Below are 26,581 nucleotides of genomic sequence, written 5' to 3' on the forward strand. Positions count from 1 at the left end.
CCCTTGGCTGTGCCCCTGCCCAGTCATGTGAAATCCATAGATTAGGGCATAATGAATGTATTTAAATTGAGTGATTTCCTTATATGAACTGTATCTGAGCAACATATTTGAAATTGTTGCATGTTGCATTTATATTTTTGTTCAGAATATTTGACAAGTGACACAGAGGGTGGGAGGCAGCGGGAGACAAGGGGGCTGCCCTAGCTTAGCAAGCCTCATCATACAGTACATCACTACAAACTACTCTTATCTATTCAATCCATCAAACACAACAGACACAGACAGACCTCCCCCCAAAAGGGCAAAATCAATACCTGCATTGTTGTTGATATTATCATACTGTAGGCTGATGCTGCAAGTGGGTCAAACACTGGTTTACATCCAAAATAGCACCATATACCCTACATAGTGCACTACTTTTGACCAGAGTTCTATGGACCCTGGTCAAAATTAGCACACCATATAGGGAATAGGGTGCCATTTGGGTCAAACATTCTGTCCTATATTCAATATTCTGGTTACCTCTTTTGGATGAATGCAATATGAACAAATATTTATGTGCTAAAAAAATATCCACACGAGGTCTGTAACGTTAATGATTCAATAATGTTCCTTTCAAGCTCTGAGATTATTAAAAGCTATTATCACGAAGACTGTATTTTCATGGTCGATGCTAATATGATACAATGTGTTACATGTATCATTGCAACAATAACGCAACAGCATGACAACCTCCCTACTTTCCATTTGTATCCAGTGTGAGTGGCAAATACTGTAGCAACAAAGTAGCACTAGCACTGGACTGTCATAAGTGAAGTCAGACTTGCAATGCAGAAATATGGGAAACGAGTAGTGTTTTGAATTGGAACCATATCACGCTAACGTTAATCATCTCGGGAACGTTTTGTATTCTAACTGACTTTACTTGTAAATTCTGCTTGCTGACTAGCCCGATCCCCAAAATCCAGTGGTGTGAACGACAAATGGAATGCAAAACTAGCTTCAATGTTACGCTGGGGGGGGGGAAAAATAGTGCATTCTGCTTCAATACTATAGACGTTACGGCTCAAATAACATTGTAAACACAACAAATAACCACCAACTGAAAGGAATGTTTCCAAAATAAAGGCTTCAAACACACGAGAACACAACTTTTACAACTTTGCCCCTGCCCCATTCCAGCAAGAGCGCAACGCCAAAACTCGAGCCAGTGCATCACATCCACAGACATCATAGAATGAGCTCGCGAGCATCGACCAGGAAATAGCGAAGGCCCAAGACAAACCCGACAGCTACTTTAGAACACAACTACGACAGTTGCTCTCCTCTCAGCACAACGTGACATCAACCAACAGCTGCCGAAAAGCCCACACAATTTATTCGCCGCGGTATTTTTATCGTAATTTGTATTACTTACACACAAACTGCAATTCTCCGTTCCTGGATTTGTCAGTCTGTTTTGCACCGCTCTCTCAGGAAGAACTTCACCCAGAGTCACGTGCGGAGCTGTCATGACGCGGATTGGACGATTGTCAAATTGGACCCTGCAAAGAGTTTCGGGAGTTGTAGGCTATTATTCACTGGTTTGTACTTTTTAATTATATTTCCAGCTATAATGGTTTATGAATATTTTTTTACATGGCATGTAGATTCAGTTTGTATTCATGTGTTTATTGGTATGGGGTAGGCCGTCATTGTAAATAACAATTTGTTCTTAACTGACTTGCCTAGTTAAATAAAGGTAAAAAAAAAAATTCAGATAGACAATCAATTTATATTGTTTTCTATTGAAATATGACAGGCCTACAGTAGATTTATAGTGGCCCATCTGATTTTACACTTCCCCTATCTATCTTATCTTATCCTAACTCCTCGCCCATTAGGCTTATTACTCAGAAATATTTACATTAGAAACAGGAAGCCTTAGTGTAACCCCTCATCCAATATAGGCCTAGGCATTAGCCTATTAGACCACTGTCATTGCAAAGTCACAGATGTCAACAGGGTCTTCAAATTGGCAAATCCTCTTACATGCTGTGCAATTAATCATGGAAAAGACCCATACTGATATTGCGGCAGTATGGGTCTGATAGAATAGTAGCATATGTTCACATACTCTTAAGATGGAAGCCAACCAGCACTGCTTCTGCTCCTGCTTGTGCTGCTGCAGTTCTGCTTGAAACATGGGTTGTGTCTCTATACTATAAAATTGCTCGGTTTGGTTGTCTCATCTTCCTTTATTTTCAGTGATTATTAAAAGGACTGGTTTCATCCATACTGCTTTCACCTGTCCTGTCATGTCCTGAACCATCATGGACCTGAACCATTATGAAGATACAAGGAAAGGAAACAATGGAAACACGAAAGGATACAAGGAAAGGAAGCTAGTTAAAACTATTGAGACACAGATGTGGTGCATTTAATAAAAAATCTGAAAGCTGCCGACACCAGGGATCAAGAGGACGACGGCTATTCTGCGCCGGTGCCCAAAACTGTGTCCAGTTGCATGAAATACACTGGATTTCCTGAGAGACTGGGAAACCAGGCAGGGCAAAAAGCCTTTGGCAGTTTATCAGGGAACATACTGTATTTTTGTCTTGGCAGCTCCCATGACTCCCAAAATAATCAGGAAGGAGTATTGACCCAAAAGAGAAGACCTATGTATTGTATGTAATGTGTTTGTGTTCAGTAGGCATAATATATATTCATAGGTTTGTATGGTAAATGTCATAGTAGGGCCAGGATTTGTTTCTGGTCTGGTCAGAAAACACCCCTGGACCTAATTATATACAAGAGAGTAGGGTGAAGTTGCCCTTAGATGCTGATATTGGGTCAGTTTGACATTTTTCAAACTAATGGGATTAGGGAAAGGGAAGCTGATCCTGGATCTCTACCTAGGTGAAACGTCACCACGGAACATAGTTACAGCCAGGAGTTTTTCCTGACCAATGGAAAACTCCAGCCCCTAGTCAGAAAGAGATTTTTTACAGTGGGCAAAATAGGCAGAACTGGTTGAAATGGCATCATTATAACTAGTTTTATATGAATTATGTCATTTCAACCAGTTTTGCCCGCTGGGTTAGCCTTTATTCTCATAGCTACTATGAGAATAAAGGCTACATCTGCAGACTTAGACAAACGGTCCTAACATGGTGGAATCTCAACCAGGTGCCTGTATGGTCTATAACTGAACACATGCACACACACACACACCAGTGAGAAGTGTAGAAAAACAGAACTGATACGCTTTAGATATATAAATGCCAGGATGTTGCTATATTCTTACTTCCATCAGCATTTCCTGTGAGGTTTTATTCACAAATGAACGGTTACAGCTGCACTTTGTAACACAGATAAACAAACCATGAAGAAATACGTTTCATATTTCCTGTGAGGTTTTTATCCATGAATGGTGGAGGCAACCATGAAGCAACCAAATAGATGCATGTCAGTTAGCTTGTTCTCTATGAACTAAATGGGGTAGCTAAAAATCACACACACACACATACACACACACACACACACACACACACACACACACACACACACACACACACACACACACACACACACACACACACACACACACACACACACACACACACACACACACACACACACACACATACACATACAGACTGAAACAAACACACACACACTCACTTTAGGGCAGGCAGCACCGGGCCGTGCATGAGAGTACTGGCTGTTCCAGACGAATGTGTGGTCACGCTCACCGCAGCCGATGTGAGTGGGACCCTTGAACAGGTCAGCATTCGCGGGGCCAGACGGATTGCTGGGGGCGGGTACTCAGACCATGCACTGACCAACTGGCAAGCGTTTTCAGCCTCTCCCTGACTGAGTCTGTAGTGCCTGCATGTTTGAAGTAGACCACCATAGTCCCTTTGCCCAAGAATGCCATGGTAACCTGCCTAAATGACTACCGCCCCGTAGCACTCAAGTCTGTAAGCATGAAGTGCATTGGGGGGCTGGTCATGGCTTGCATCTACACCATGGTCCCAGAAGCCCTGGACCCACTACAGTTTGTGTGCCGCCCCAGTGGATCCACAGATGGCGCAGTCTCTATTGCGCTCCACACTGCCCTTTCCCATTTGGACAAAAGGAGCACCTAAGTGAGGGAGGGTGCTGTTCGTTGACTGGAGCTCAGCATTCAACACCTCGGTGCCTTCAAGTGGGACTGAACACCTCCCTCTGCAGCTGGATCCTGGACTTCCTGACGGGCCGCCCCCATGTGGTTGGGGTGGGCAGTGTCAGATCTGACGCACTGTTCCTCGGCACGGGGGCCCCCCGGGGGTGCGTGCTTGGTCCCCTCCTGTGCTCCCTGTTCACCCACGACTGCGGCCCATGTTGACCTGAATGCTTCCCACAGTTGTGTCAAGATGGCTGAATGTCCTTTGGGTGGTGGACCATTCTTGATACGCATGATTCCAACACCATCGTTGGGTTTGCTGATGGCGCAGCGGTGGTGGGCCTGATTGCTGACGGTGATTGGACAGCCTATAAGGAGGAGGTTGGAGACCTGGTAGTGTGTTGCCGGGACAACAACCTCTTCCTCAACATGAGCGGGATGGAGGAGCTGATCGTGGACTATGGGGGGGAGAGCGAGTCCCCATTCACATCTGCAGGGCTGTAGTGGAGCGGGTGTCGACATCACTAACAAACTATTATGGTCAAAACAGTTCTGAAGAGGGCACGACAATGCCTATTCCCTCTCAGGAGACTTGGCTTGGGTCCTCAGATTCTCAAAACGTTCTACAGCTGCACCATTGAGAGCATCCTGACTGGTTGCATCACTGATTGGTATAGCAACTGCTCGGCATCCGACTGCAAGGCGCTACAGAGGCTAATGTGTACGACCCAGTACATCACTGATGCCAAGCTTCCTGCCATCCAGGACCTCTATACCAGGCGGTGTCAGAGGAAGCCCCTAAAAATTGTCAAAGACTCCAGCCATCCTAATCAAAGACTGTTCTCTCTGCTACCGCACAGCAAGCGGTACCGGTGCGCCAAGTCTAGGTGCAAAGGGATCCTTAGCAGCTTCTATCCCCAAACAAAAATACGGCTAAACAGTTAATCAAATGGCTACCCTGACTATTTGCATAGAGACACTTTTTTACGCTGCTGCTACTCGCTGTTTATTATCTATGCATAGTCACTTTATCACTTCACTTTACTGTACAAATGACCTCAACTAACCTGTACCCCCGCACATTGACTAGATACCAGAACCCCTGTATATAGCCTCGTTATTAAGTTATTGTGTTACTTTTTTTCTTACTTTAGTTTATTTTATATAAAAAATATTTTTTAAAGGCTAATATTTTCTTACTAACTTCAAATTTTTTTCGTTGCATTGTTGGTTAAGGGCTTGTAAGTAAGCATTTCACGGTAAGGTCTCTACACCTGTTGTATTCGGCACATTTGACAAATACAATTTGGTTTGATTTGAGTATCCTATATAGAGACATCAGGTGCTGGGAGAGATGCATAGCCAACTGTACAGAGATACATGAGAGGTCATGTGTTCCCTGCAGCTAAATGCATGGTAATTCATTGACGCACACAATCGGCCACACACATGCGCGCACGAGCACGCAATCGTTCCGCAGGGTTTTTCCCCATTTCCCTATTGTTCCATAGTGTGATGTTGTCGTGAACCAGGTTAACTGCAGCATCGACGGAAAATCTATAGAATAACGTACAGTGACAGCAGACAGTATTCACACCATGTGACTTTTTCCACATTTTGTTGTTTTACAAAGTGGGATTAAAATGGATATAATTGTAAAAATAAAAAATACATATTAAGGAAAATAAAACGCTAATATATCTTGATTAGATAAGTATTCAACCCCCTAAGTCAATACATGCTAGAATCCCCTTTGGCAGTGACTACAGATGTTAAGTCTTTCTGGGTAAGCTTTGCAAACCTGGATTCTACAATATTGATCGATAGCCATTTTCAAGTCTTGCCATAGATTTTCAAGCTGATTTACATAGAATGTACAAAACATTAGGAACCTAATATTGAGTTACACCCCCTTTTACCCTCAGAACAGCCTCAATTCGTTGATGGACTCTACAAGGTGTCAAAAGCATTCCACAGGGATGTTGGCCCATGTTGACTTCAATGCTTCCCACAGTTGTGTCAAGTTGGCTGAATGTCCTTTGGGTGGTGGACCATTCTTGATACACACATGAAACTGTTTAGCGTGATAAACCCAGCAGCGTTGCAGTTCTTGACACACTGAAACCGGTGGTCCTGGCACTTACTACCATACCCCGTTCAAAGGATACTTAAATATTTTGTCTTGCCCATGCACTCTCTGAATGGCACATATACACAATCCGTGTCTCAATTTCCTCAAGGCTTAAAAATCCTTCTTTAACCTGTTTCCTCCCTTTCATCTACACTTATTGAAGTGGATTGAACAGCTGACATCAATAAGGGGTCATAGCTTTCACCTGAAAAGAGCAGTCGAGCCTAATGTTTTGTACACCCAGTGTCAGTTAAAACTGTAACTAGGCCACTTAGGAACATTCAATGTCATCTTGGTAAGCAACTCCAGGTTATATTTGGCCTTGTATTTTAGGTAATTGTCCTGCTGAAAGGTGAATTTGTCTCAGTGTCTGTTGGAAAGCAGAGTGATCCAAGTTCACCTGTAGGATGTTGTCTGTCATTAGCTCTATTTAGTTTATTTTAATTGAAAAAAAAAACTCCCTAGTCCTTGTCGATGACATGATGACAAGCATACCCATAACATGATGCAGCCACCACCATGTTTGAAAATATGAAGAGTGGTACGCAGTGATGTGTTGTGTTGGATTTGCATTCTTTTTCTATTCAGGATAAAAACATTTTTGCAGTATTACTTTAGTGCCTTATTGCAAACAGGTTGCATGTTTTGGAATATTTTTTATTCTGTACAATCTTCCTTCTTTTCACTCAGTCATTTATGTCAGTTACCTCCTATCACAGCCATTAAACTGTGTAACTGTTATAAAATAACTATTGGCCTCAGGTTGAATTCTCTGAGTGGTTTCCTTCATATCCGGCGACTGCCTTCGGAAGGACACCTATTTCTTTGTAGTGACTGGGTGTATTGGTACACCATCCAAAGTGTAATTAATAACTGCACAATGCTCAAAGGCACACTACCATTAAAACGTTTTGGGTCACTTAGAAATGTCCTTGTTTTTGAAAGAAAAGCTAAACATTTTGTCCATTAAAATAACATAAAATTGATCAGAAATACACTGTAGACATTGTTAATGTTGTAAATGACTATTGTAGCTGGAAACGGCAGATTTTTTTATGGAATATCTACATAGGCGTACAGAGGCCCATTATCAGCAACCATCACTCCTGTGTTCCAATGGCACGTTGTGTTAGCTAATCCAAGTTTATAATTTTAAAAGGGTAATTGATCATTAGAAAACCCTTTTGCAATTATGTTAGCACAGCTGAAAACTGTTGTCCTGATTAAAGAAGCAATAAAACTGGCCTTCTTTAGACTAGTTGAGTATCTGGAGCATCAGCATTTGTGGGTTCAATTACAGGCTCAAATTGTCCAGAAACCAAGAACTTTCTTCTGAAACTCGTCAGTCTATTCCTGTTCTGAGAAATGAAGGCTACTCCATGCGAGAAATTGCCAAGAAACTGAAGATCTCGTACAATGCTGTGTACTACTCCCTTGACAGGACAGCGCAAACTGGCTCTAACCAGAATAGAAAGAGGCGTGGGAGGCCCCGATGCACAACTGAGCAAGAGGACAAGTACATTAGAGTGTCTAGTTTGAGAAACAGACGCCTCACAAGTCCTCAACTGGCAGCTTCATTAAATAGTACCCGCAAAACACCAGTCTCAACATCAACAATGAGGAGGCGACTCCAGAATGCTGGCCTTCTAGGCAGAGTTCCTCTGTCCAGTGTCTGTGTTCTTTTGCCCATCTTAATCTTTTCTTTTTATTGGCCAGTCTGAGATATGGTTTTCTAATGATCAATTACCCTTTTAAAATTATAAACTTGGATTAGCTAACACAACATGCCATTGGAACACAGGAGTGATGGTTGCTGATAATGGGCCTCTGTACGCCAATGTAGATATTCCATTAAAAATCTGCCGTTTCCAGCTACAATAGTCATTTACCACATTAACAATGTCTACACTGTATTTCTGATCAATTTGATGTTATTTTAATGGACAAAAAATGTTATTTTCTTTCAAAAACAAGGACATTTCTAAGTGACCCCAAACTTTTGAACGGTAGTGTATATTCAACATCTGCTTTTTTAAAAACGTATCTACCAATAGGTGCCCTTCTTTACGAACCATTGGAAAACCTCCCTGGTCTTTATGGTTGAATCTGTGCTTGAAATTCACTGCTCGACTGAGGGACCTTACAGATAATTGTATGTGTGGGTACAAAGATGGGTAGTCTTTGTGTTAAACACTATTACTGGTCCATGCAACTTATTATGTGATTTGTTAAGCACATTTTTACTCCTGAACTTATTTTTGACTTGCCATAACAAAAGGTTTGAATACTTATTGACTTAAGACATTTCAGCTTTTCATTTTTAATTAATTTGTAAACTCTTCAAAAAAACATAATTCCACTTTGACATTATGGGGTATAGTATGTAGCTCAGCGACACAAAATCTAAATTTAATCCATTTTAAATTCAGGTTGTAGCACCATTTTTTGGGGGGGAAAAAGTCAAGGAGTGTGAATACTTTCTGAAGGGACCGTATGTGTTCTGTGTGGAATCTAGAACGTCCTGCAGGTTCTTTGTGTAGTTCTTATTAGAATGACCCGTTGAGGCGGCTACTCACTAACATCACGGAATGTGGAATGGGGGTCAATGTGATGCCTGTTAGACAAAGGGAGAAGGAGAGGGAGTGGAAGGCTATTGTTTAGGCATGGTAATTAAACTAGGCAATACTTTGGGCAGGAAAAAGAAGGGAAGTATAAAAAAAACAAGAGGAAAAACAGAACAAGAGACTGGGCAAGACCCATGTGGAATAAAAACATCAGACAACATATTTTTTCTCTCCCATTTATACAGTTTATTATTTTAAATCCAAAAAATATCAAGACAAAAAAACAAAAAATAAAATCACAGATAGTCGATTAACCTCTTTTCATGGCTTTTAAGTCATTGTCCACCAGCCTGTGTGGTCCAAAGGTAGGGGAAACTGTAATGGGGGTGCATCCTAATAATCTACAGAAGCATCCTTTCCTAGTCTCCCCTTTATCAGCACTAATCTGAAAGGATAGATATCGGATATGTGAAAGCAGTATGGCGGAAGCCTATTTGCCACCTGTCCGTTTCTTTCAAATCTGTGTGAATGAAGGAAAGGAGACAAGGAGAAGAGGCGACTCTAGACTATAGACTAATGCATCTTCATAGCGTGTGGTGATTCTATGATAGTGGCTTCCACTTTAAGTTAGGCTGTGTTCTTTACCTTGTGATATGGTAATACAGATCAAACAGGTTATGTTGTTGTTTTGGATTATGTAATGTTGACAATGTCTAAGTCTATGGATATATTGCCTGTGAACAAAGACATTACAGTACAGTAGATGGACCGAGATGATGAACTTTGACCTCACAGGTATGGGTACTGCCAGAGTGAGAGAGGGTGTGTGTGTGTGTGTGTGTGTGTGTGTGTGTGTGTGTGTGTGTGTGTGTGTGTGTGTGTGTGTGTAGGTGGGTATGTGTGTGGAACAGTATCTTGCAATGGTGTGTGTATTGTGTATGTTCAAAACCCACTTTCAAAAGAAGCCTTTGCCATTGGGGTACCAGGACTCGAGTTATGTCAAAAACATAACAAATATGTAATAACATTGTAATACACAGTATTACTGGAAAAAACTACACTAATTGTATTGTCTTGCATATTTCAAACAAATTACAATAAGGTTATTCTAGTGTAAAACAGATTTTATTTTGTGAGCTATAATTTCAATGTTTTTTGCAGCATTTATGTGTGTTTGTTTATAATTTTTTGATAATTTATGTACAAAGGGAATCTGTAGACTTAAGCTGCAGAAAAGAAGTATAAATATGTGTACTTCTCTTTTGTGTATGATACAGTTTACCAAAAACATATTTTACAAAATAGTTTACTATGTACAAGCCCCCACACTCCCGTTCACGATCAAAATAGTGATGGCAATTTACCATGGAAACAATGGCAGACCATCTCTGTAGTTCCTTTGGCCAACCAGTGATAGATATTACCCCAAACTGATCAGGGATTGGCTGTTTTTCCCTGTATATTCATATTTTATTGGCTCAAAGACATTATGTGAGAGCAGGAGCTAATTGGATTGGTTAAAATCTGGAATCTTTATTTTTCACTGTGCTTCCAAATCACACCAAAATACTTTGAAACAAAATTCAATTTAGTACAGACCACAACATTGCACTGAAAAACATTGGACCAATTGCATGCTGGAGGACATTGATTTCATCCAATCACAGTGTGTTTTATACACCTATCCCTTTGTTAGGAGAAATCCCTACAGGGGAGAGGATTTCAAATAACTTCATTAGTCCACTGCCCTAGCAACAGACACAGAAACAGCCAATGAAAATGTTTGGACTCCACTACTCTGCCACCCTCAGCGGAAAGACTAAAACCAGATAAATACGCCTGCTTCCGCTTTAGGACGTTAACAAGGCTACACTCCATCTTAACTCCTCCTCCACATGTACTGGATAGGTCGAACAGCAGAAGATAAAATGTACTGTCGGGGGAGTTTTTCTTGTCAGGACCAGAATGTGGAACATCTCGCTCTTTTACCCCTGCTACGCTAGGTTACTACTCTGCTGCTAGCTCTTTGGAGTTAAGCTTCAGCTTCTGTTTCCCAGCATTATGAGGTTCCATATATTCCCTGTGTTCCGTTTGGGCCATTCCCTCTTTCCAAAATGGCAACCGATGATATCGGACAGCGGACTTGTGGGGAGTGGAACCATTTTGGGTATAGTGGGAGTTCGAAGTTTGGGTTGGACGTTCGAGAATTCAGTTGGCTTTGTAGTGCATCACTCCGACACAACCAATCACATTCATTCAAAAACGTCCACTCAGGTAGAAGTTTCTAGAAAGGTACACACACCTTGTTATAAACCTTCATAAGCCTGTAATAACCCCTTTCCCTGTCACACCCCAGAACCACGTCACTTCTATACAGCTGAGAGGTCAACAAACTGACCCCTAACCCCTGAACTATAATCTCTAACCTTTGACCCCCCTCCTATGAGTTCTGCTCCAGGTACTCGTCTATCATAGTCAGGTTGTTCAGCCAGTCCTCATTGGACCCCACCAGAGTGTCAATAAAGTCTACCTCCCCTCCTCCTCCACCTCCTCCCGGCCTACCCCCCATCCCCCCATTGCTCTGGCCCTGCTGACTGTATTCATATGGGGGTAGCTTGTGTCCGGGGTTCCCCTGTCCTGGTCCATATCCAGGCCCATGGGGGTGTTGATGTTGGTGTGGATGAGAATGGGGGTGTTTTGCGATGGCGGCCCCAGAGGCAGGGTAGCTTGGTGGGGCCATGCCGTGGCCTGGGTGGATCATACCAGGAGGACCGGGCTTCATCCCGGCCAGGGCAGAGAGGGGTCCCCTGGGTCGCATACCGGCCTGGAGCCCCTGGTGGACCATGGAGGGTAGGGGCTGCCCTGCCACGGAGACACCCAGCTTCTGCATCAGTCTGCTAGGTAAGGAAGGCACCCCAACCCCCTGGTTGGAGGGTAACGACGGAGGTCCTTGGTGGGGGGCAAAATTGTTCCCACCGCCACCGGGCATCCCCGACCGCAATGCCTGCTGGGTAAACTGGGCGTTAGGGTTCTGACCACAACTTCCGTTTGAAGCCCCGCCCCCTCCAGGAAAAACATGCCCACGCGGCTGCTGGTGATTGGCCGACTGGTCCATGTGGGAGTCACCGCAAGGCATGCACTGCTGCATGGCGTTCACTATCCCCCCCTGTTGCTGCGGAGGCCACATTGCAGTCTGTTGTTGTTGTTGTTGTTGTTGTTGTTGTTGTTGTTGATGAGCTTGCTGGGCGGGGAACATCATTCGTGGGAGTGGCGCCCCTCCACCACCATGATGCAGAGCCTGGCGTAGATGCTGTGGGTGCTGGGGGTGACCAGGTGGTAACCCTGATCCAGGTCCCGACCCGGGCACCGAACCCCCTATTGTCATCCCTGTCCTGGACACCTGCTGCTGCATCCCTGGCCTTGGAGGACCAGCCAGACCGCCCATTACCATCATGCCGTGCGGTAACTGTGGTTGTCTCATTGGCATACCACCGGCACCAACAAACTCGCCCACCTGTAGACAACAGCAAGGAAAGTCAGGAGAATGCAAGGGAAACACACAAAAAACACAACAATTACTGGCTTGTTTGAGATAGACAAGTTTCCGCTATGCAGGGCCAATGGGCAATGTCTATCTTACCTGTGGAGGGTGGTAGAGGGACTGCTTGGAACCTGGAGGCCCACCCATGAAGCCTCCTATTGGGCGGCCCACTTGGGTGAGAGATCCTGGGGGCCCGGGGTGGCCTGGATGGCCAGGGGGAAGGGAGAGGCGGCCGGGCCCAGAAGGGAGGGGACCTCCGTGGGATAGCTGGGGACCGCCCATGGGGTAGCCTCCGCCACCACCACAATCTGGGGGGAGAGGCCGGCCACCACCTAGAGAGGGGAGACAGGGAAGGAGAAGAGAGTAAGGCTGAGAACATCCATACTTCTGATTTCATGTCATGTTGAGTTGGAACGCTGCCTGTTTTCTGGTGGTATTGAAAGCCAAGATTATTACTGGAATCCATACATTTTCCCTGACGCCTAAAAATACTGTCCTGAATGCTTAGCAGGACAGGAAAATGATCCAATTCACACACTTATCAATAGACATCCCTGGTCATCCCTACTGCCTCTGATCTGGCGGACTCACTAAACACACAAGCTTAGTTTGGAGAAGATAGCCCCTGGCTATCTATAAATCTAAAAAACAAGAAAATGGTGCCGTCCGGTTTGCTTAATATAAGGAATTTGAAATGATTTATACTTTTATTTTTGATACATAGGTAGTATATTTTAGCAATTACATTTACTTATGATACTTAAGCATATTTCAAAACAAATACGTTTTGACTTTACTCAAGTAGTATTTTACTGGGTGACTTTCATTTTTGCTTGAGTCATTTTCTATTCAGGTATCTTTACTTTTACTCAATGACAACAGTACTTTTTTTCACCACGGTTTGACTGTACCTGTAAACGGTGCCCCCTGCTGACACTCAGCCATCTGTGGTCCGTTCATCTGTTCCATCTGCCTCTTCTGCTCCTGGAGAACACAACGTCAGTCTATGGCTTACGTAGGCTACTTACACACAGACCTACGTAGGCTACTTACACACAGACCTACGTAGGCTACTTACACACAGACCTACGTAGGCTACTTACACAAAGACCTACGTAGGCTACTTACACACAGACCTACGTAGGCTACTTACACACAGACCTACGTAGGCTACTTACACACAGACCTATGTAGGATACTTACACAAAGACCTACGTAGGCTACTTACACACAGACCTACGTAGGCTACTTACACACAGACCTACGTAGGCTACTTACACAAAGACCTACGTAGGCTACTTACACAAAGACCTACGTAGGCTACTTACACAAAGACCTACGTAGGCTACTTACAAAAAGACCCTGGCCACAACTTTCAATGGATCACTGCGAAAGTGAACATTCTTCAAAAACCCAATCTCTCTCTCTCTCTTTCTGTTTGTCTCTGTCTCTCTCCACTCATCCCTCCTTCAGCCACTACCTGTTGGAGGTGCTTCCTCATGAGCTGGCTCTTCAGCATCAGGTTGTAGTTGGTGGTCTGGGCTGGACGGGGGACTGACGGGTCCTGGAGACGAGAGACCATGCCTGGGGTCTGCTCCTGGTTAGAGAGAGAGAGAGGGATGGAGGGAAAATGGTCAGAAAAAATGTTTTCCATCATCGATCTGCAAGACCATCAGGACAGAAACGCACACAAGATTTGATTCTGGGTTCTGAGATAAATGTCACAGCCAAACTAGTCGTTTCCCTGCCAAAGCTATTTGTTTGTGTTGGCCATTTATACAGTCCCCAATCAGTTGTTCCCCCGTCCCCTCCCTCCATCCCTCCTTCTCTCACTCCCTCCAACCCCCCCATCCCTTTCTCCTCCGGTTATCACAAAGCCAGCACATTCCAAAGATGCATAGCCTTTCCCTGCCGCCACCATGCGCTCGCGCACGCACACACACACACACACACGCACACACACGCACACGCACACACGCACACAACCCCTAAGCTCTTCCCGTCACCATGCATCTCACTTGGGGTTGATAGACGGCTTAAATGGAAAAGGAGAGAAGGACACACACTTCTCCTTTCCTCCACTCCTCTCTTCACTGAAACACCGTCGAGACATTACGCTCTCTCGTTCCTTTCGCTTTCCCTACGGCTCCTTCTCTTTCCTCCTCTTTCTGTGTATTCTCAGCTTTTCTCGGGCTCCTCATCTATGTAAAGCATATATATTATTTACAGCTTTTACCTCAAGCGATAAGGGCTAGCGCCCGGCTGTAACCAACAGAGCTGCCGGACCCATCTTATAATAGCTTTGGCCATGGACATTGAAGACATTGATTGTGTTGGTAGGCAGGTGTGTGTGTGTGTGTGTGTGTGTGTGTGTGTGTGTGTGTGTGTAGCTAGAAGGTGTTAAAGGCCATATCAGACCTACACGTCTGTTTTATTGTCTCCTCCTCGCCCTAACAGACAGTCAATAAATGGCTATCACTGCAGATTCACCTCCTCACTAACATGGAAATCCGCTCCAAAACAGCATGCGCAATGAATACATAGAAACCATACACGCATACACCGAGAGCTGTGTGTGTGTGTGTGTGTGTGTGTGTGTGTGTGTGTGTGTGTGTGTGTATGCGAGTACACGTGTGTACTTGTGTATCATGTGTATCAGCAGTAGTCCAATCTAAAATGGTGTAATGTGTGTGTGTGCACGCCCATGTGTGTGTGTGTGTGTGTGTGTAAAATTAACCAGCAGTAATCCTGTCTACCATGGTGTAGTGTGTGTGTGTGTGCGCACCCGTGTGTGTGTGTGTGTGTAAAATTAACCAGCAGTAATCCTGTCTACCATGGTGTAGTGTGTGTGTGTGTGCGCACCCGTGGGTGTGTGTGTGTGTAAAATTAACCAGCAGTAATCCTGTCTACCATGGTGTAGTGTGTGTGTGTGTGTCTACACCTAGAGGGAGTATCAGGCCTCTCTTGCAGTGGAAATGAATGACATGTCAGCAGCAGTGCTGGTAATAGCTATTGATCCAACCTACACAACCTCTCAGAGAGAGAGAGAGAGGGCTAGATGGAGAGAGGGCTAGATAGAGAGGGAGAGAGAGAGAGAGAGAGAGAGAGAGAGAGAGAGCTAGATAGAGAGAGAGAGAGGGCTAGATAGAGAGGGAGAGAGAGAGAGAGAGCGAGAGAGAGAGGGCTAGATAGAGAGAAGAGAGAGAGGGCTAGATAGAGAGGGAGAGAGAGAGAGAGAGAGAGAGAGAGTGAGAGACAGAGAGAGGGCTAGATAGAGAGAGGAGAGAGAGGGCTAGATAGAGAGAGGGCTAGATAGAGAGAGGGGGGGATTGAAGGGGAGCGAGAAAGAGAAAGCGGGTAGAGAGCGAATAGGGGCGTAGAGAGCTGGAGACAGAGAGAGGGGAGAATAAGAGAAAGATGGACGCAGGGAAGGGGTATAGAGAGAGAGAGAGAGAGAGAGAGAGAGAGAGAGAGAGAGAGAGAGAGAGAGGATATCTGCTTGTAATAATGAAATACTGTAATGTCACTACCCTGATTTGTGAACATACCGAAGCAGGCCACTGCTGGAAAGAAATCAATCAATCCTGTTTAGTTCAATATCACCCTAAAACTAGCCAGCCAGTTGAACCTCTATGGAAGACTCATACACTTCCAACAACAACCAGTAGATGGCAGAGCAGCACTCTCGCTCCTCATCAGCTAGTAACCCTCTGATCCATCCAGGAGTGGAATGCAATGCACCATGGGTCGCCGGCGGCAACAGAATCTGTTATCTGGGGTAGCTAGGCTGCTGCTGGTTCAAATGAGAGAATTTCAATGTTGCTTTTAGTCTCTCTCTCTCTCTCTCGCTCTCCCTCTGTCTGTCCTTTTCTTCTCTCTATCACACACACCCTCTCTCTCTCTCTCTCTCTCTCTCTCTCTCTCTCTCTCTCGCTATCACTCCAGGCCAGTGTTGTCACCTTCCCTCCCTTTCCGCAGACATTTGGCCAACCCAAACAAAGCTTCACCCTCTCCCTATTCAAACTCATTGTGTGTGTGTGTGTGTGTGTTTGTGTGTGCGCGTACGTGCGACACTTTCTCTAAAGGCGGTACACAAGGGACAACAGAACCGTGGACGGTCACGCCCAAGCATTTGACAGAAGCCTATCTTGCTTGTGTTCAACACCGATAGGCGTAGAGGCTATTGTAATATTATCATTACTGCGTATCACAACGCCCTGGGCCTAATTTCGACAGTGTCATAGAATTCTTCTGTTTACTTCTGGTTGGATACAAATGATTTAAAAAAAAAATGGTGCACGTCATATAGTCAAATACCGTATGGAAAACCCTATTGTTCTCTTCAGCACTTCAAAAAGAACAGTTTTGAAATGTGTATCTTCTATTTTTTGCTATTGGATTACATGGTCTATCAATATCTGATGTATTGGTGACTAAACAAAATGTTCTCATGGTATTCCACGGAAAATGTGTCAAACCCCAATGAATCAAAGGTTCGGATGTCACGTCCTGACCAGTAAAGGGGTCATTGGTCATGGTAGTATGGTCAGGGCGTGGCAGGGGGTGTTGTTTCTGTGTGTTTTGGGGTTGGTTTATTTAGAGGGGATTTGTTCTAGTTTTCATTTTCAATGTTCGTTTTCTATGTGCGGCCGAGTATGGTTTCCAATCAGAGGCAGGTGTCTTTCATTGTCTCTGATTGGAAGCCATACTTAGGCAGCCCTTTTTTCCTTTGGGTTTGTGGGTGGCTGTTTTCTGTATAGCCTGTGTGCCTTACGGAACTATTTTGTCGTTTGTTTATTTTGTTTGAGTGTTCTCTCTAAAAGAAGGAAGATGAGCACTATACCCGCTGTGCCTTGGTCTGTCCCTTACGACGCACATGACATCGGAACATAAGATAGGGAGAACTACAACTGTTATCGGTTTAGAGTTGTGTACATAGAGTTTTGAAAATATACCACTTACATCAGAAAAATGTTCCAAACTGATTAGATTTTTTTTTTACTGGGCTACTGTACTGTAGCCTCCTAGTATTGCAGTGTGTTGTGTGTGTGTGTGTCTGTGTATGTGTTGAGTGACATTGAGCCAATATAAACACTTTTTCTTTCTATCTGTATCTCTCTCTCTGTCTCCCTCTTTTAACAGACAACACACACTATGCCTTGCTACCTTCTCACGACAGGCAAGAGAAACACTGGGAAGCTCCCTCCTTCTCAAATAACCCACACACACCTTTCTCTCTCTCCCCCTTCTCTCTCTCACTGTCTGCAAGGGAATGTGTGTGTGAGTGTGTGTGTGTGTGACGAGCGTCTAGCTCTATACCGTGACAAGCAGTGTTTTAATCCACTTGGCATTCAAATGTGTGTTGAACAGATTAGGATAACATGTACTGTATTATTACAGTGTGGGGCATATCACACACACACACACACACACACACACACACACACACACACACGTTGTGAGTCTGGATATAGATGCTGCTGTGTGTGTGTGTGTACGAGCATGGTGTGTGTGGGCTCTAAACAGGAGCAAACAGAGAGATTATGTTGAAAATGTATGTTCTTAATGTATGTTCTTATTGTTGCTTATACTGCCTGTCTCCACTACTCATGTCGTTTCTCACCACAGTACAGAACTCTATAATCGAAACAACAAGTACTTCTGCGCGTTTTCCCCTTTCTCATTCCGATGTCTCCAATTTTAAAATCAAAGTACAGTTGGCCTAGTCTCTGTATGGAACAGGAATGTATACACACCAATGCAGCCCCAACTGAGGCAGAGGCTAGAAGAGGAAGAGACGTGTGTGTGTGTGTGTGTGTAGCTGAGTGTATGTGTGTTCATGAGAAGCATTTGAAATCTGAATCTATTGTGTATGGGATCTGTGTAATGTTTTTTTTGTTTGTTACAGTCTTGTCCCATTGCTGCAACTCCCGTACAGACTAGAGAGAGGCGAAGGTCGAGAGCCGATCGCCCTTCGGATTTTTTATTTATTTTAACCTTTATTTTTAACGAGGCAAACACGACCCCTTCTTGACACAATGCCCGTTTAACCCGGAAGCCAGCCGCACCGACACACACACACACACACCCCAGTGGAGTTATCATTTTAGATAAAACGATACTAAATATATTCACGTCACCAAATAGCTGATTAAAACAGTTTTGCAATGGTCTACAGTAGTCTGAACAGCACCCTCTAGGGTAGCACCATGGTGTAGCAGGAGGACAGCTATTTTCCGCCCTCATCCGGCTACATTGACTTCAATACAAAACCTAGGAGGCTCGTGCTCCTCACCCATTCCATGGACCCATGGTAATTATGACAACTTCCCGAAGGTCGTTCTCCAACCAATCAAATCTTTTGAGGTATGAACTGACATGTTGTCCATCCAATCAAAGGCTCAGAGAATGAACCTAGTACTACCATGTGTGATTTAGAGTTTGGTGACATATTTGGATAGATTGAGATTGAAATAGTGAAAAGTGATAGTTGAGCATTTTTAGGATATTATTCCATTCAAATTAGTTTCTTTAAACTACAGTAGATATTGTTTTCTTGGTTTTAGAACTTCATTTTTGTGTCAAGTTAGTGCCATTTACCGTAATTTCCGGACTATAAGCCGCAACTTTTTTCCCACGCTTTGAACCTCGCGGCTTAAACAATGACACGGCTAATATATGGATTTTTCCCGCTTTCAATTTTTTTCTAAAAAAAAAACACATTCTCAGTTTTTTGGCGGCATGAAGCTTTCATTAGACCAATGAAAATGCCGAACGGGTTAAGGTCAAACAACTTTTTTGTGGCCGGCGAGGGTCCTGACAGCGTGGAGCATTGTCAAAAAATCCACTATCATCAACGGGTTTCGAAAGGCTGGACTGCTGCGTGTTGAAGAGGGCTCAGCGAGGGAATTGCCTCCGGATGAAAATGAGGAGAGCGACAATGAAAACGATCCAATATCGGATGAAGCAATTCTGAGGCTATTCAACTCCGACACCGAAGGAGATGACTTCAGTGGTTTCAGTGCACAGGAGGAAGATAGTGACCAATGACTTTCTTGGTAGGCTACTGTTTACTGCAAATTTTTTATTTTTTGTTACAAGCCGTGTTTCGTTAAAGCCTATTTATTTTTGTTACAAGCCGTGTTTCGTTAAAGTCTATTTATTTTTGTTACAAGCCGTGTTTTGTTTAAGCCTGTGTAAAGTTAATTTGTTTCAATGTACCGGTAGGCACCTGCGGCTTATAGACATGTGCGGCTTATTTATGTTCAAAATAAAAATAAAAAATTCATTCAGTGGGTGCGGCTTATATTCAGGTGCGCTCAATAGTCCGGAAATTACGGTACTTCAATTTTCCCTGCTAACATCAGTAGCAGGTAGCTACTTGCTAGCTAGCAGGCTACCAGAGAGCAGTTTTCTCCACCACGATGGCTAGCTAACGCTAACGACTATGTAGTTTATTGTTTGTTGACGAACCCCTTTTATTGCCCACATCAGATGTAATGGATGAAGGTCTGCCTTTTTCAAACTGTGCAACACAACGGGAAGGTAAGAAGAAACAGGGATACTGCAATTTGACCATGTAAGAGTTGGCTTTTAGGGGGCACATTGCTTCGTCCCGCAATGAGCCATTGTCAATGTCCTTGTTGCTGCACTCCTAGGAGCTTGCAGAAGTAACTGCATGTTACGGTGCTTTACTGCCTGAGCAAATGGACGTTTCTACTGTCTTCTCTGGGATGTCAAAACATTTTTTCAGAATGATTTGATAGCTTCCAACACATGATCCATTAAAAGACAGGTTGACGCAGCGCATTTTCTTGCATGGCAAATGGAAGAAACCATTAGTTGTCACTCACGGGTGGTAGTTATCGTTAGGTATGTGGACGATCAGGGCTTTATTCAGGAATGTTTCTTGGGCTACTTTGATGTGTCAAGTGGGCAAGACGAATTCTGAGATGTCTGAGTTTAACTTCATGGAGAAACTTCTTGCCCAGACCTATGATAGCCTTCCTGTAATGGAATGATCCCTGATTAAAACATCTTAAAATTTCTTAGGGCTAGGCCCCTTTTTTCTCCACTTCCTGCCCAAAGTAAACTGCCTGTAGCTCAGGCCCTGAAGCCAGGATATGCATATAATTGGTACCATTGGAAAGAAAACACTTTGGAGTTTGTAGAAATGTTAAAATAATGTAGGAGAATACAACACAATAGATATGGTAGGAGAAAACCCTAAGAAAAACCAACCTAAATTTAAAAAAAAATAGAAATTCAAGAAAAAGGTAATATTGAAAATTAGCTCCCTGGATGCAATTCCTATGGTTTCCACAGGGTGTCATCAGTCTATGTTCAAGGTTTCAGGCTTGTAACTTCAAAAACGAATAAGAAATAACAGTTTTAGTAAAGGGACACAGTCTTGTAAATTCGTGTTTGCACGCGCCATTAAGACATTACGCACCTGCTAAAATCCTATTGAACATACTTCTTTCCAAAATAAATATTATAGTTTGATTACATTTTAGGGTATCTGAGGAGTAAATAGAAACGTATTTTGACTTGTTGAAACAAAGTTTAGGGGTAGATTTTCGGATTCCTTTCCCTGCAAGTCGACTAGTGGATTACTCCAAATCGATTACTTTTTGGGATATAAAGAAGGATTTTATCTAACAAAATGACACTACATGTTATAGCTGGGACCCTTTGGATGACAAATAAGAGGAAGATTTTCAAAAGCAAGTGAATATTTTATTGTCATATGTGAATGTATGAAACCTGTGCCGGTGGAAAAATAGTTTGATGTGGGGCGCCGTCCTCAAACAATCACATGGCATGTTTTCGCTGTAACAGCTACTGTAAATCGGACAGTAGTGTTTTGTTGTTAGGAGCTCACCTCAAACAATAGCATGGCATTTGTTCGCAGTAATAGCTACTGTAAATTGGACAGTGCAGTTATATTAACAAGAATTTAAGCTTTCAGTCGATATAAGACACTTATATGTACATAAATGTTTAAAATCTATAATATTTCTGATTATTTGTTTGAATTGTGCGCCCTCCAGTTTCACCGGAAGTTGTCCCGCTAGCAGGACACCGATCCTTAATTCCGTCAACGGGACAGTTGTAAATCATGGAGCGCGTTATATCATGATCGCAGATTTTAGAGTAACAACAAATGTCGGTACATAGAAGTGTCTTATATCGGCTGAGAGCTTAAATTCTTGTTAATATAACTGCACTGTCCAATTTACAGTAGCTATTACTGCGAACAAATGCCATGCTATTGTTTGAGGTGAGCTCCTAACAACAAAACACTTTTTTCACCGCGATAGGTTTGATAAATTCACCTCTGAAGGTGAAATGTGTACTTACATTCTGAAATCTTACTCTGATTTATCATCCAAACGGTCCCAGCTATAACATGTAGTGTCGTTTTGGTAGATAAAATCCTTTTTCATATCCTAAAAAGGTCCATATAGCATGCACGATCGATTCTGTATTTCCACTCGTTCAATTTGCAAACAAAGGAATCGGTGAAAATCTCACCCTAAACGTTGTTTGAACGAGTCAAATCACGTTTGTCTCTATTCCTCAGAGATCCTAGAAGGTAACAATACTTCACTATTTCATTAGGGGTGTAGTATATCCTATAGGACACCATATTTGGTCAGAGAGTGACGCCTTCATGGCACGCCGATGGGCGGCCATCTCTTGAACCAGTGTATCTTTGTCAAATAAGCACCAATCGGGGTCAAACAAAGCTAGCTAGATAGCCAATGAGCTGGGCTTTACCGGAGTATCCAGAAACCATATATATGTCCTAAAATGTAGCTTCTAACCTTGTACGACAGCATGGCTTTTCATTTTAGGCAAAAATTATAAGGATATTCAGAGTTATGAAGTTATGAAAACTGGTTGTTTTGCAAATGTTGAACTTATAATATGGCTACTAATACTTGGAAAGCTAAATCAAAGTCCAAGTATACAGATTTGACTTTGCACATACACTGATGCCATCGGTCATCACCAGGGTGATGGTTTCAACTATAACCTTTTTCTTGCATTTCAAAGATGGTGGCAGAAAAAGACCGGTTGGTTTTTTCTTTGTATTTTCTTCTACCAGATCTATTGTGTTATATTCTGCTACATTTCCACAAACTTCAAAGTGTTTCCTTTCAAATGGTACCAAGAATATGCATATCCTTGCTTCGGGGCCTGAGCTACAGGCAGTTAGATTTGGGTTTGTCATTTAGGAGAAAATTGAAAAAAAAGGGGACTACCCCTAAGAATTAAGAGAGGATGACCGCTCCACTCCACTACCATTGTCAACTCTCTCCTGATATGAACAGAAGCCATGTCTCATGTGCCCTCTCATCCACTGGCGCGTTGAATGATTCCTCTCTAAGCACTGTGAGTAGCCCTGTCAATTTTCTCTCATTACTGTATGTAGAGGCAATCTCATACACACACACACACACACACACACACACACACACACACACACAATGACATTATTTCACATGAATGTGATTTTAATCCTTGCTTGGACTAAATCATTCTTAGCTCTTTTGTCTAACTGTGTTGTGTTATTGTTTTTCGTCTTCCCAGTTAAATCCTGTCCTGCCCTCAGTGGAACAGTTAAGCTCTTCTCCAACACCATCCATCCATGATGAGTCTGTCCTGCACTGAAGCCTCTGAACACCTCAACCCCTGTCCTGCACTGAAGCCTCTGAACACCCCAACCCCTGTCCTGCACTGAAGTCAAGCCTCTGAACACCTCAACCCCTGTCCTGCACTGAAGTCAAGCCTCTGAACACCTCAACCCCTGTCCTGCACTGAAGTCAAGCCTCTGAACACCTCAACCCCTGTCCTGCACTGAAGTCAAGCCTCTGAACACCTCAACCCCTGTCCTGCACTGAAGCCAAGCCTCTGAACACCTCAACCCCTGTCCTGCACTGAAGTCAAGCCTCTGAACACCTCAACCCCTGTCCTGCACTGAAGCCAAGCCTCTGAACACCTCAACCCCTGTCCTGCACTGAAGTCAAGCCTCTGAACACCTCAACTCATGCCTCATACCCTCGTTCAATCATTGCTGTGATCCCTCACCAGCACTGTGTAAGTAGCCCTCTCGTTCCCATTCAACATATTATTTTACTATAAGTATCTTTATGAAATGTTTTAGGTTAAAACCACTTTTCTTTGACGATTTCTGAAACACGCTTTGTCGTCTCCGTGCGGTCCGCGCCTATACCGCGGGTCTCCAATCCTCCTCGGTTTTTCAAGTCACCAGCCTTCTCTGACACACACACACACACACACACACACACGTGTCTAGCCTTGGACAGCATGTCCGCAAACAGGAAGGTCTTCTATAGTAAACCAGTCAGGAAGTGAAATTACCATGGGAAAACTACAACTAGTGATGAGAGTGTGTGTGTGTGTGTGTGTGTGTGTGTGTGTGTGTGTGTGTGTGTGTGTGTGTGTGTGTGTGTGTGTGTGTGTGTGTGTGTGTGTGTGTGTGTGTGTGTTTGTCTGCACTGTGACTGTGGGGGTTAGACAGAGAGAGTGTGTGTCTCAAATGGCACATTCGGGCCCTGACCAAAGTAGTGCACTAACTCAGGCATAGGGTGCCATTCGGGAGGCGACCAGACAGTGAATCAGGGAACTAGCTTTGTCATGCAACTTTGTCTGACCTTGCTAGGAGCACATAACAACTAGATCTGGGGCACAGAAGGCACAAACACACACACACACACACACACACACACACACACACACACACACACACTGGGGTAGACTGCTAATGCTCAACGTGCTATACACACACACCCTGGGTAGAGACACTGACACACACATACGTACACTGCATGTTGTTTTAGGGAGCTGAAATCGACCCAGCTGTCAGAAGGGAACTGCAGCAGACAGAAAGAGTTTGATGGCTGCTAACGCTGTTAAGACTTTTATCTCCACAGTAACACTCTACAGTCTACACTACTGCACTTTAGTTAAGTCTACACTACACTACTGCACTTTAGCTAAGTCTACACTACACTATTGCACTTCAGCTAAGTCTACACTACACTACTGCACTTTAGTTAAGTCTACACTACACTACTGCACTTTAGTTAAGTCTACACTACATTCTGCACTTGGAAATCATTTGATTTTAGGGGCTCGTTTCCAGGACACAGGTTAAGACTAGTCCTGTATGAAAAAGTATGCAAGTACACAATACATACCACTGCACTAGAAAGTACACACTATGACACTAGGAACAACCCAGGGAGAGTTTAAGTGTTTATTTGAATCCCCATTAGCTTTTGAAGAGGCAGCAGCTATTCTTCTTGGGGTCCACAAAAAACACAAAACATGACAAGTAACAAAACACGGGTACACTGAAGGACAGTCATCAAATTTAAAATAGAACGATATACAGTACCAGTCAAAAGTTTGGACACACCTACTCATTCAAGGGTTTCTACATAGAATAATAGTGAAGACGATGAAATAACACATATGGAATCATGGAATCATCAAAACGATGAAATAACACATATGGAATCATGTAGTAACCAGAAAACTGTTAAACAAATCAAAATATATTTTAGATTCTTCAAAGTAGCCACCTTTTGCCTTGATGACAGCTTTGCACACTTTTGACATTCTCTCAACCAGCTTCACCTGGAATGCTTTCCCAACAGGCTTGAAGGAGTTCTTACATATGCTAAACACTTGTTGGCTGCTTTTCCTTCACTCTGCGGTCCAACACATCCCAAACCATCTCAATTGGGTTGAAATTGGATGATTGTGGAGGCCAGGTCATCTGACGCAGCACTCCATCACTCTCCTCTTGGTCAAATAGCCCTTACACAGCCTGGAGGTGTGTTGGATCATTGTCCTGTTGAAAAACACATGATAGTCCTAGTAAGCTCAAACCAGATGGGATGGCGTATCGCTGCAGAATGCTGTGGTAGCCATGCTGGTTAAGTGTGCCTGAATTGTAAATAAATCACAGATAGTGTCACCAGCAAAGCACCATCACACCTCCTCCTCCATGCTTCACGGTGAGAAGCACACAATGTGGAGATCATCCATTCAACTACTCTGCGTCTCACAAAGACACGGCGGTTGGAACCAAAAATCTCAAATTTGGACTCATCAGACCAAAGGACAGATTTCCACCGGTCTAATGTCCATTGCTCGTGTTTCTTGGCCCAAGCAAGTCTCTCCTTATTATTGGTGTCCTTTAGTAGGGGTTTCTTTGCAGCAATTCGGCCATGGTCTGATTCACGCAGTCTCCTCTGAACAGTTAATGTTGAGATGTGTCTGTTCCTTGAACTCTGTGAAGCATTTATTTGGCCTGCAATTTCTGAGGCTGGTAACTCTAATGAACTTATCCTCTGCAGCAGAGGTAACTCTGGGTCTTCCATTCCTGTGGCGGTCCTCATGAGAGCCAGTTTCATCATAGCGCTTGATGGTTTTTGCGACTGCATTTGAAGAAACTTTCAAAGTTCTTGAAATTTTCCGGATTGACTGACCTTCATGTCTTAAAGTAATCGTGGACTGTCGTTTCTCTTTGCTTATTTCATTCAAAGACTCAGTCATGGACACTCTTACTGACAGTTGTGGCTGCTTTGCGTGATGTATTGTTGACTCTACCTTCTTGCCCTTTGTGCAGTTGTCTGTACCCAATAATGTTTGTACAATGTTTTGTGCTGCTACCATGTTGTTGTCAAGTTGTGTTGCTACCATGCTGTGTTGTCATGTGTTGCTGCCATGCTATGTTGTTGTCTTAGGTCTCTCTTACCTGTTTTAAAAAAACAACAGACACACCCCTCCACATTTGTCAATATGACTTACCCATGATAATTGACCATCCAATGTTATACTGTATATTAATATGAGCTATTCTTAGCACTTTCCTTGGTAGCTTATCGGAGATAGACATAATATGGAGACAAAACAAATGTGTGTGTCTGATGTGGGCCTGAAGCTACTGGCCCTGAGGCTTGGCTCTCTCATTCCTCCCAGGCTTTTGGGAGAGAGGGTGTACAGTGAGCCTGTAGTGGTGAATGTATGCAATGTTCCCACGCTCTCTGGCAGCTTTCATAGCTGGGATACGTTCTTTCCGCCTTGGGTGCACAGCTTCAGAGAAGTCCTCGCAGAGGAAAATGTTGGTTCCTCTCAAGTTCTTGGCTCTCTCCGGA

At 43.6% G+C, this 26,581-nt stretch overlaps 2 protein-coding genes across 5 annotated transcripts in view; both read right to left on the reverse strand.

Moving 5' to 3' along the window:
* The window catches only part of mtm1 (myotubularin 1), a 68,403-nt gene extending 66,904 nt beyond the window's left edge, over positions 1–1,499 (reverse strand). Inside the window, exon 1 of one of the 3 annotated variants that reach the window (XM_014207110.2) lies at positions 1,418–1,499. The gene's annotated coding sequence lies outside the window, so the exon portion shown is untranslated. 3 annotated transcript variants of the gene reach the window in all.
* Positions 1,500–9,071: 7,572 nt separating this feature from the next.
* LOC106608926 (trithorax group protein osa) overlaps positions 9,072–26,581 on the reverse strand; it is a 106,663-nt gene continuing 89,153 nt past the window's right edge. For both annotated transcript variants that reach the window (XM_014207151.2, XM_014207153.2), the window contains 4 exons: positions 13,864–13,980; positions 13,295–13,367; positions 12,483–12,715; positions 9,072–12,356 (listed from right to left, as the gene is read on the reverse strand). In XM_014207151.2, coding sequence (XP_014062626.2) covers positions 11,283–12,356; positions 12,483–12,715; positions 13,295–13,367; positions 13,864–13,980 — 1,497 coding nt within the window. In that variant the 3' untranslated portion in view covers positions 9,072–11,282. The remainder of the gene's footprint in view (positions 12,357–12,482; positions 12,716–13,294; positions 13,368–13,863; positions 13,981–26,581) is intronic.

Source organism: Salmo salar, chromosome ssa07 (genome assembly GCF_905237065.1).
Source record: "Salmo salar chromosome ssa07, Ssal_v3.1, whole genome shotgun sequence".
NCBI classification, from domain to species: Eukaryota; Metazoa; Chordata; class Actinopteri; order Salmoniformes; family Salmonidae; genus Salmo; species Salmo salar.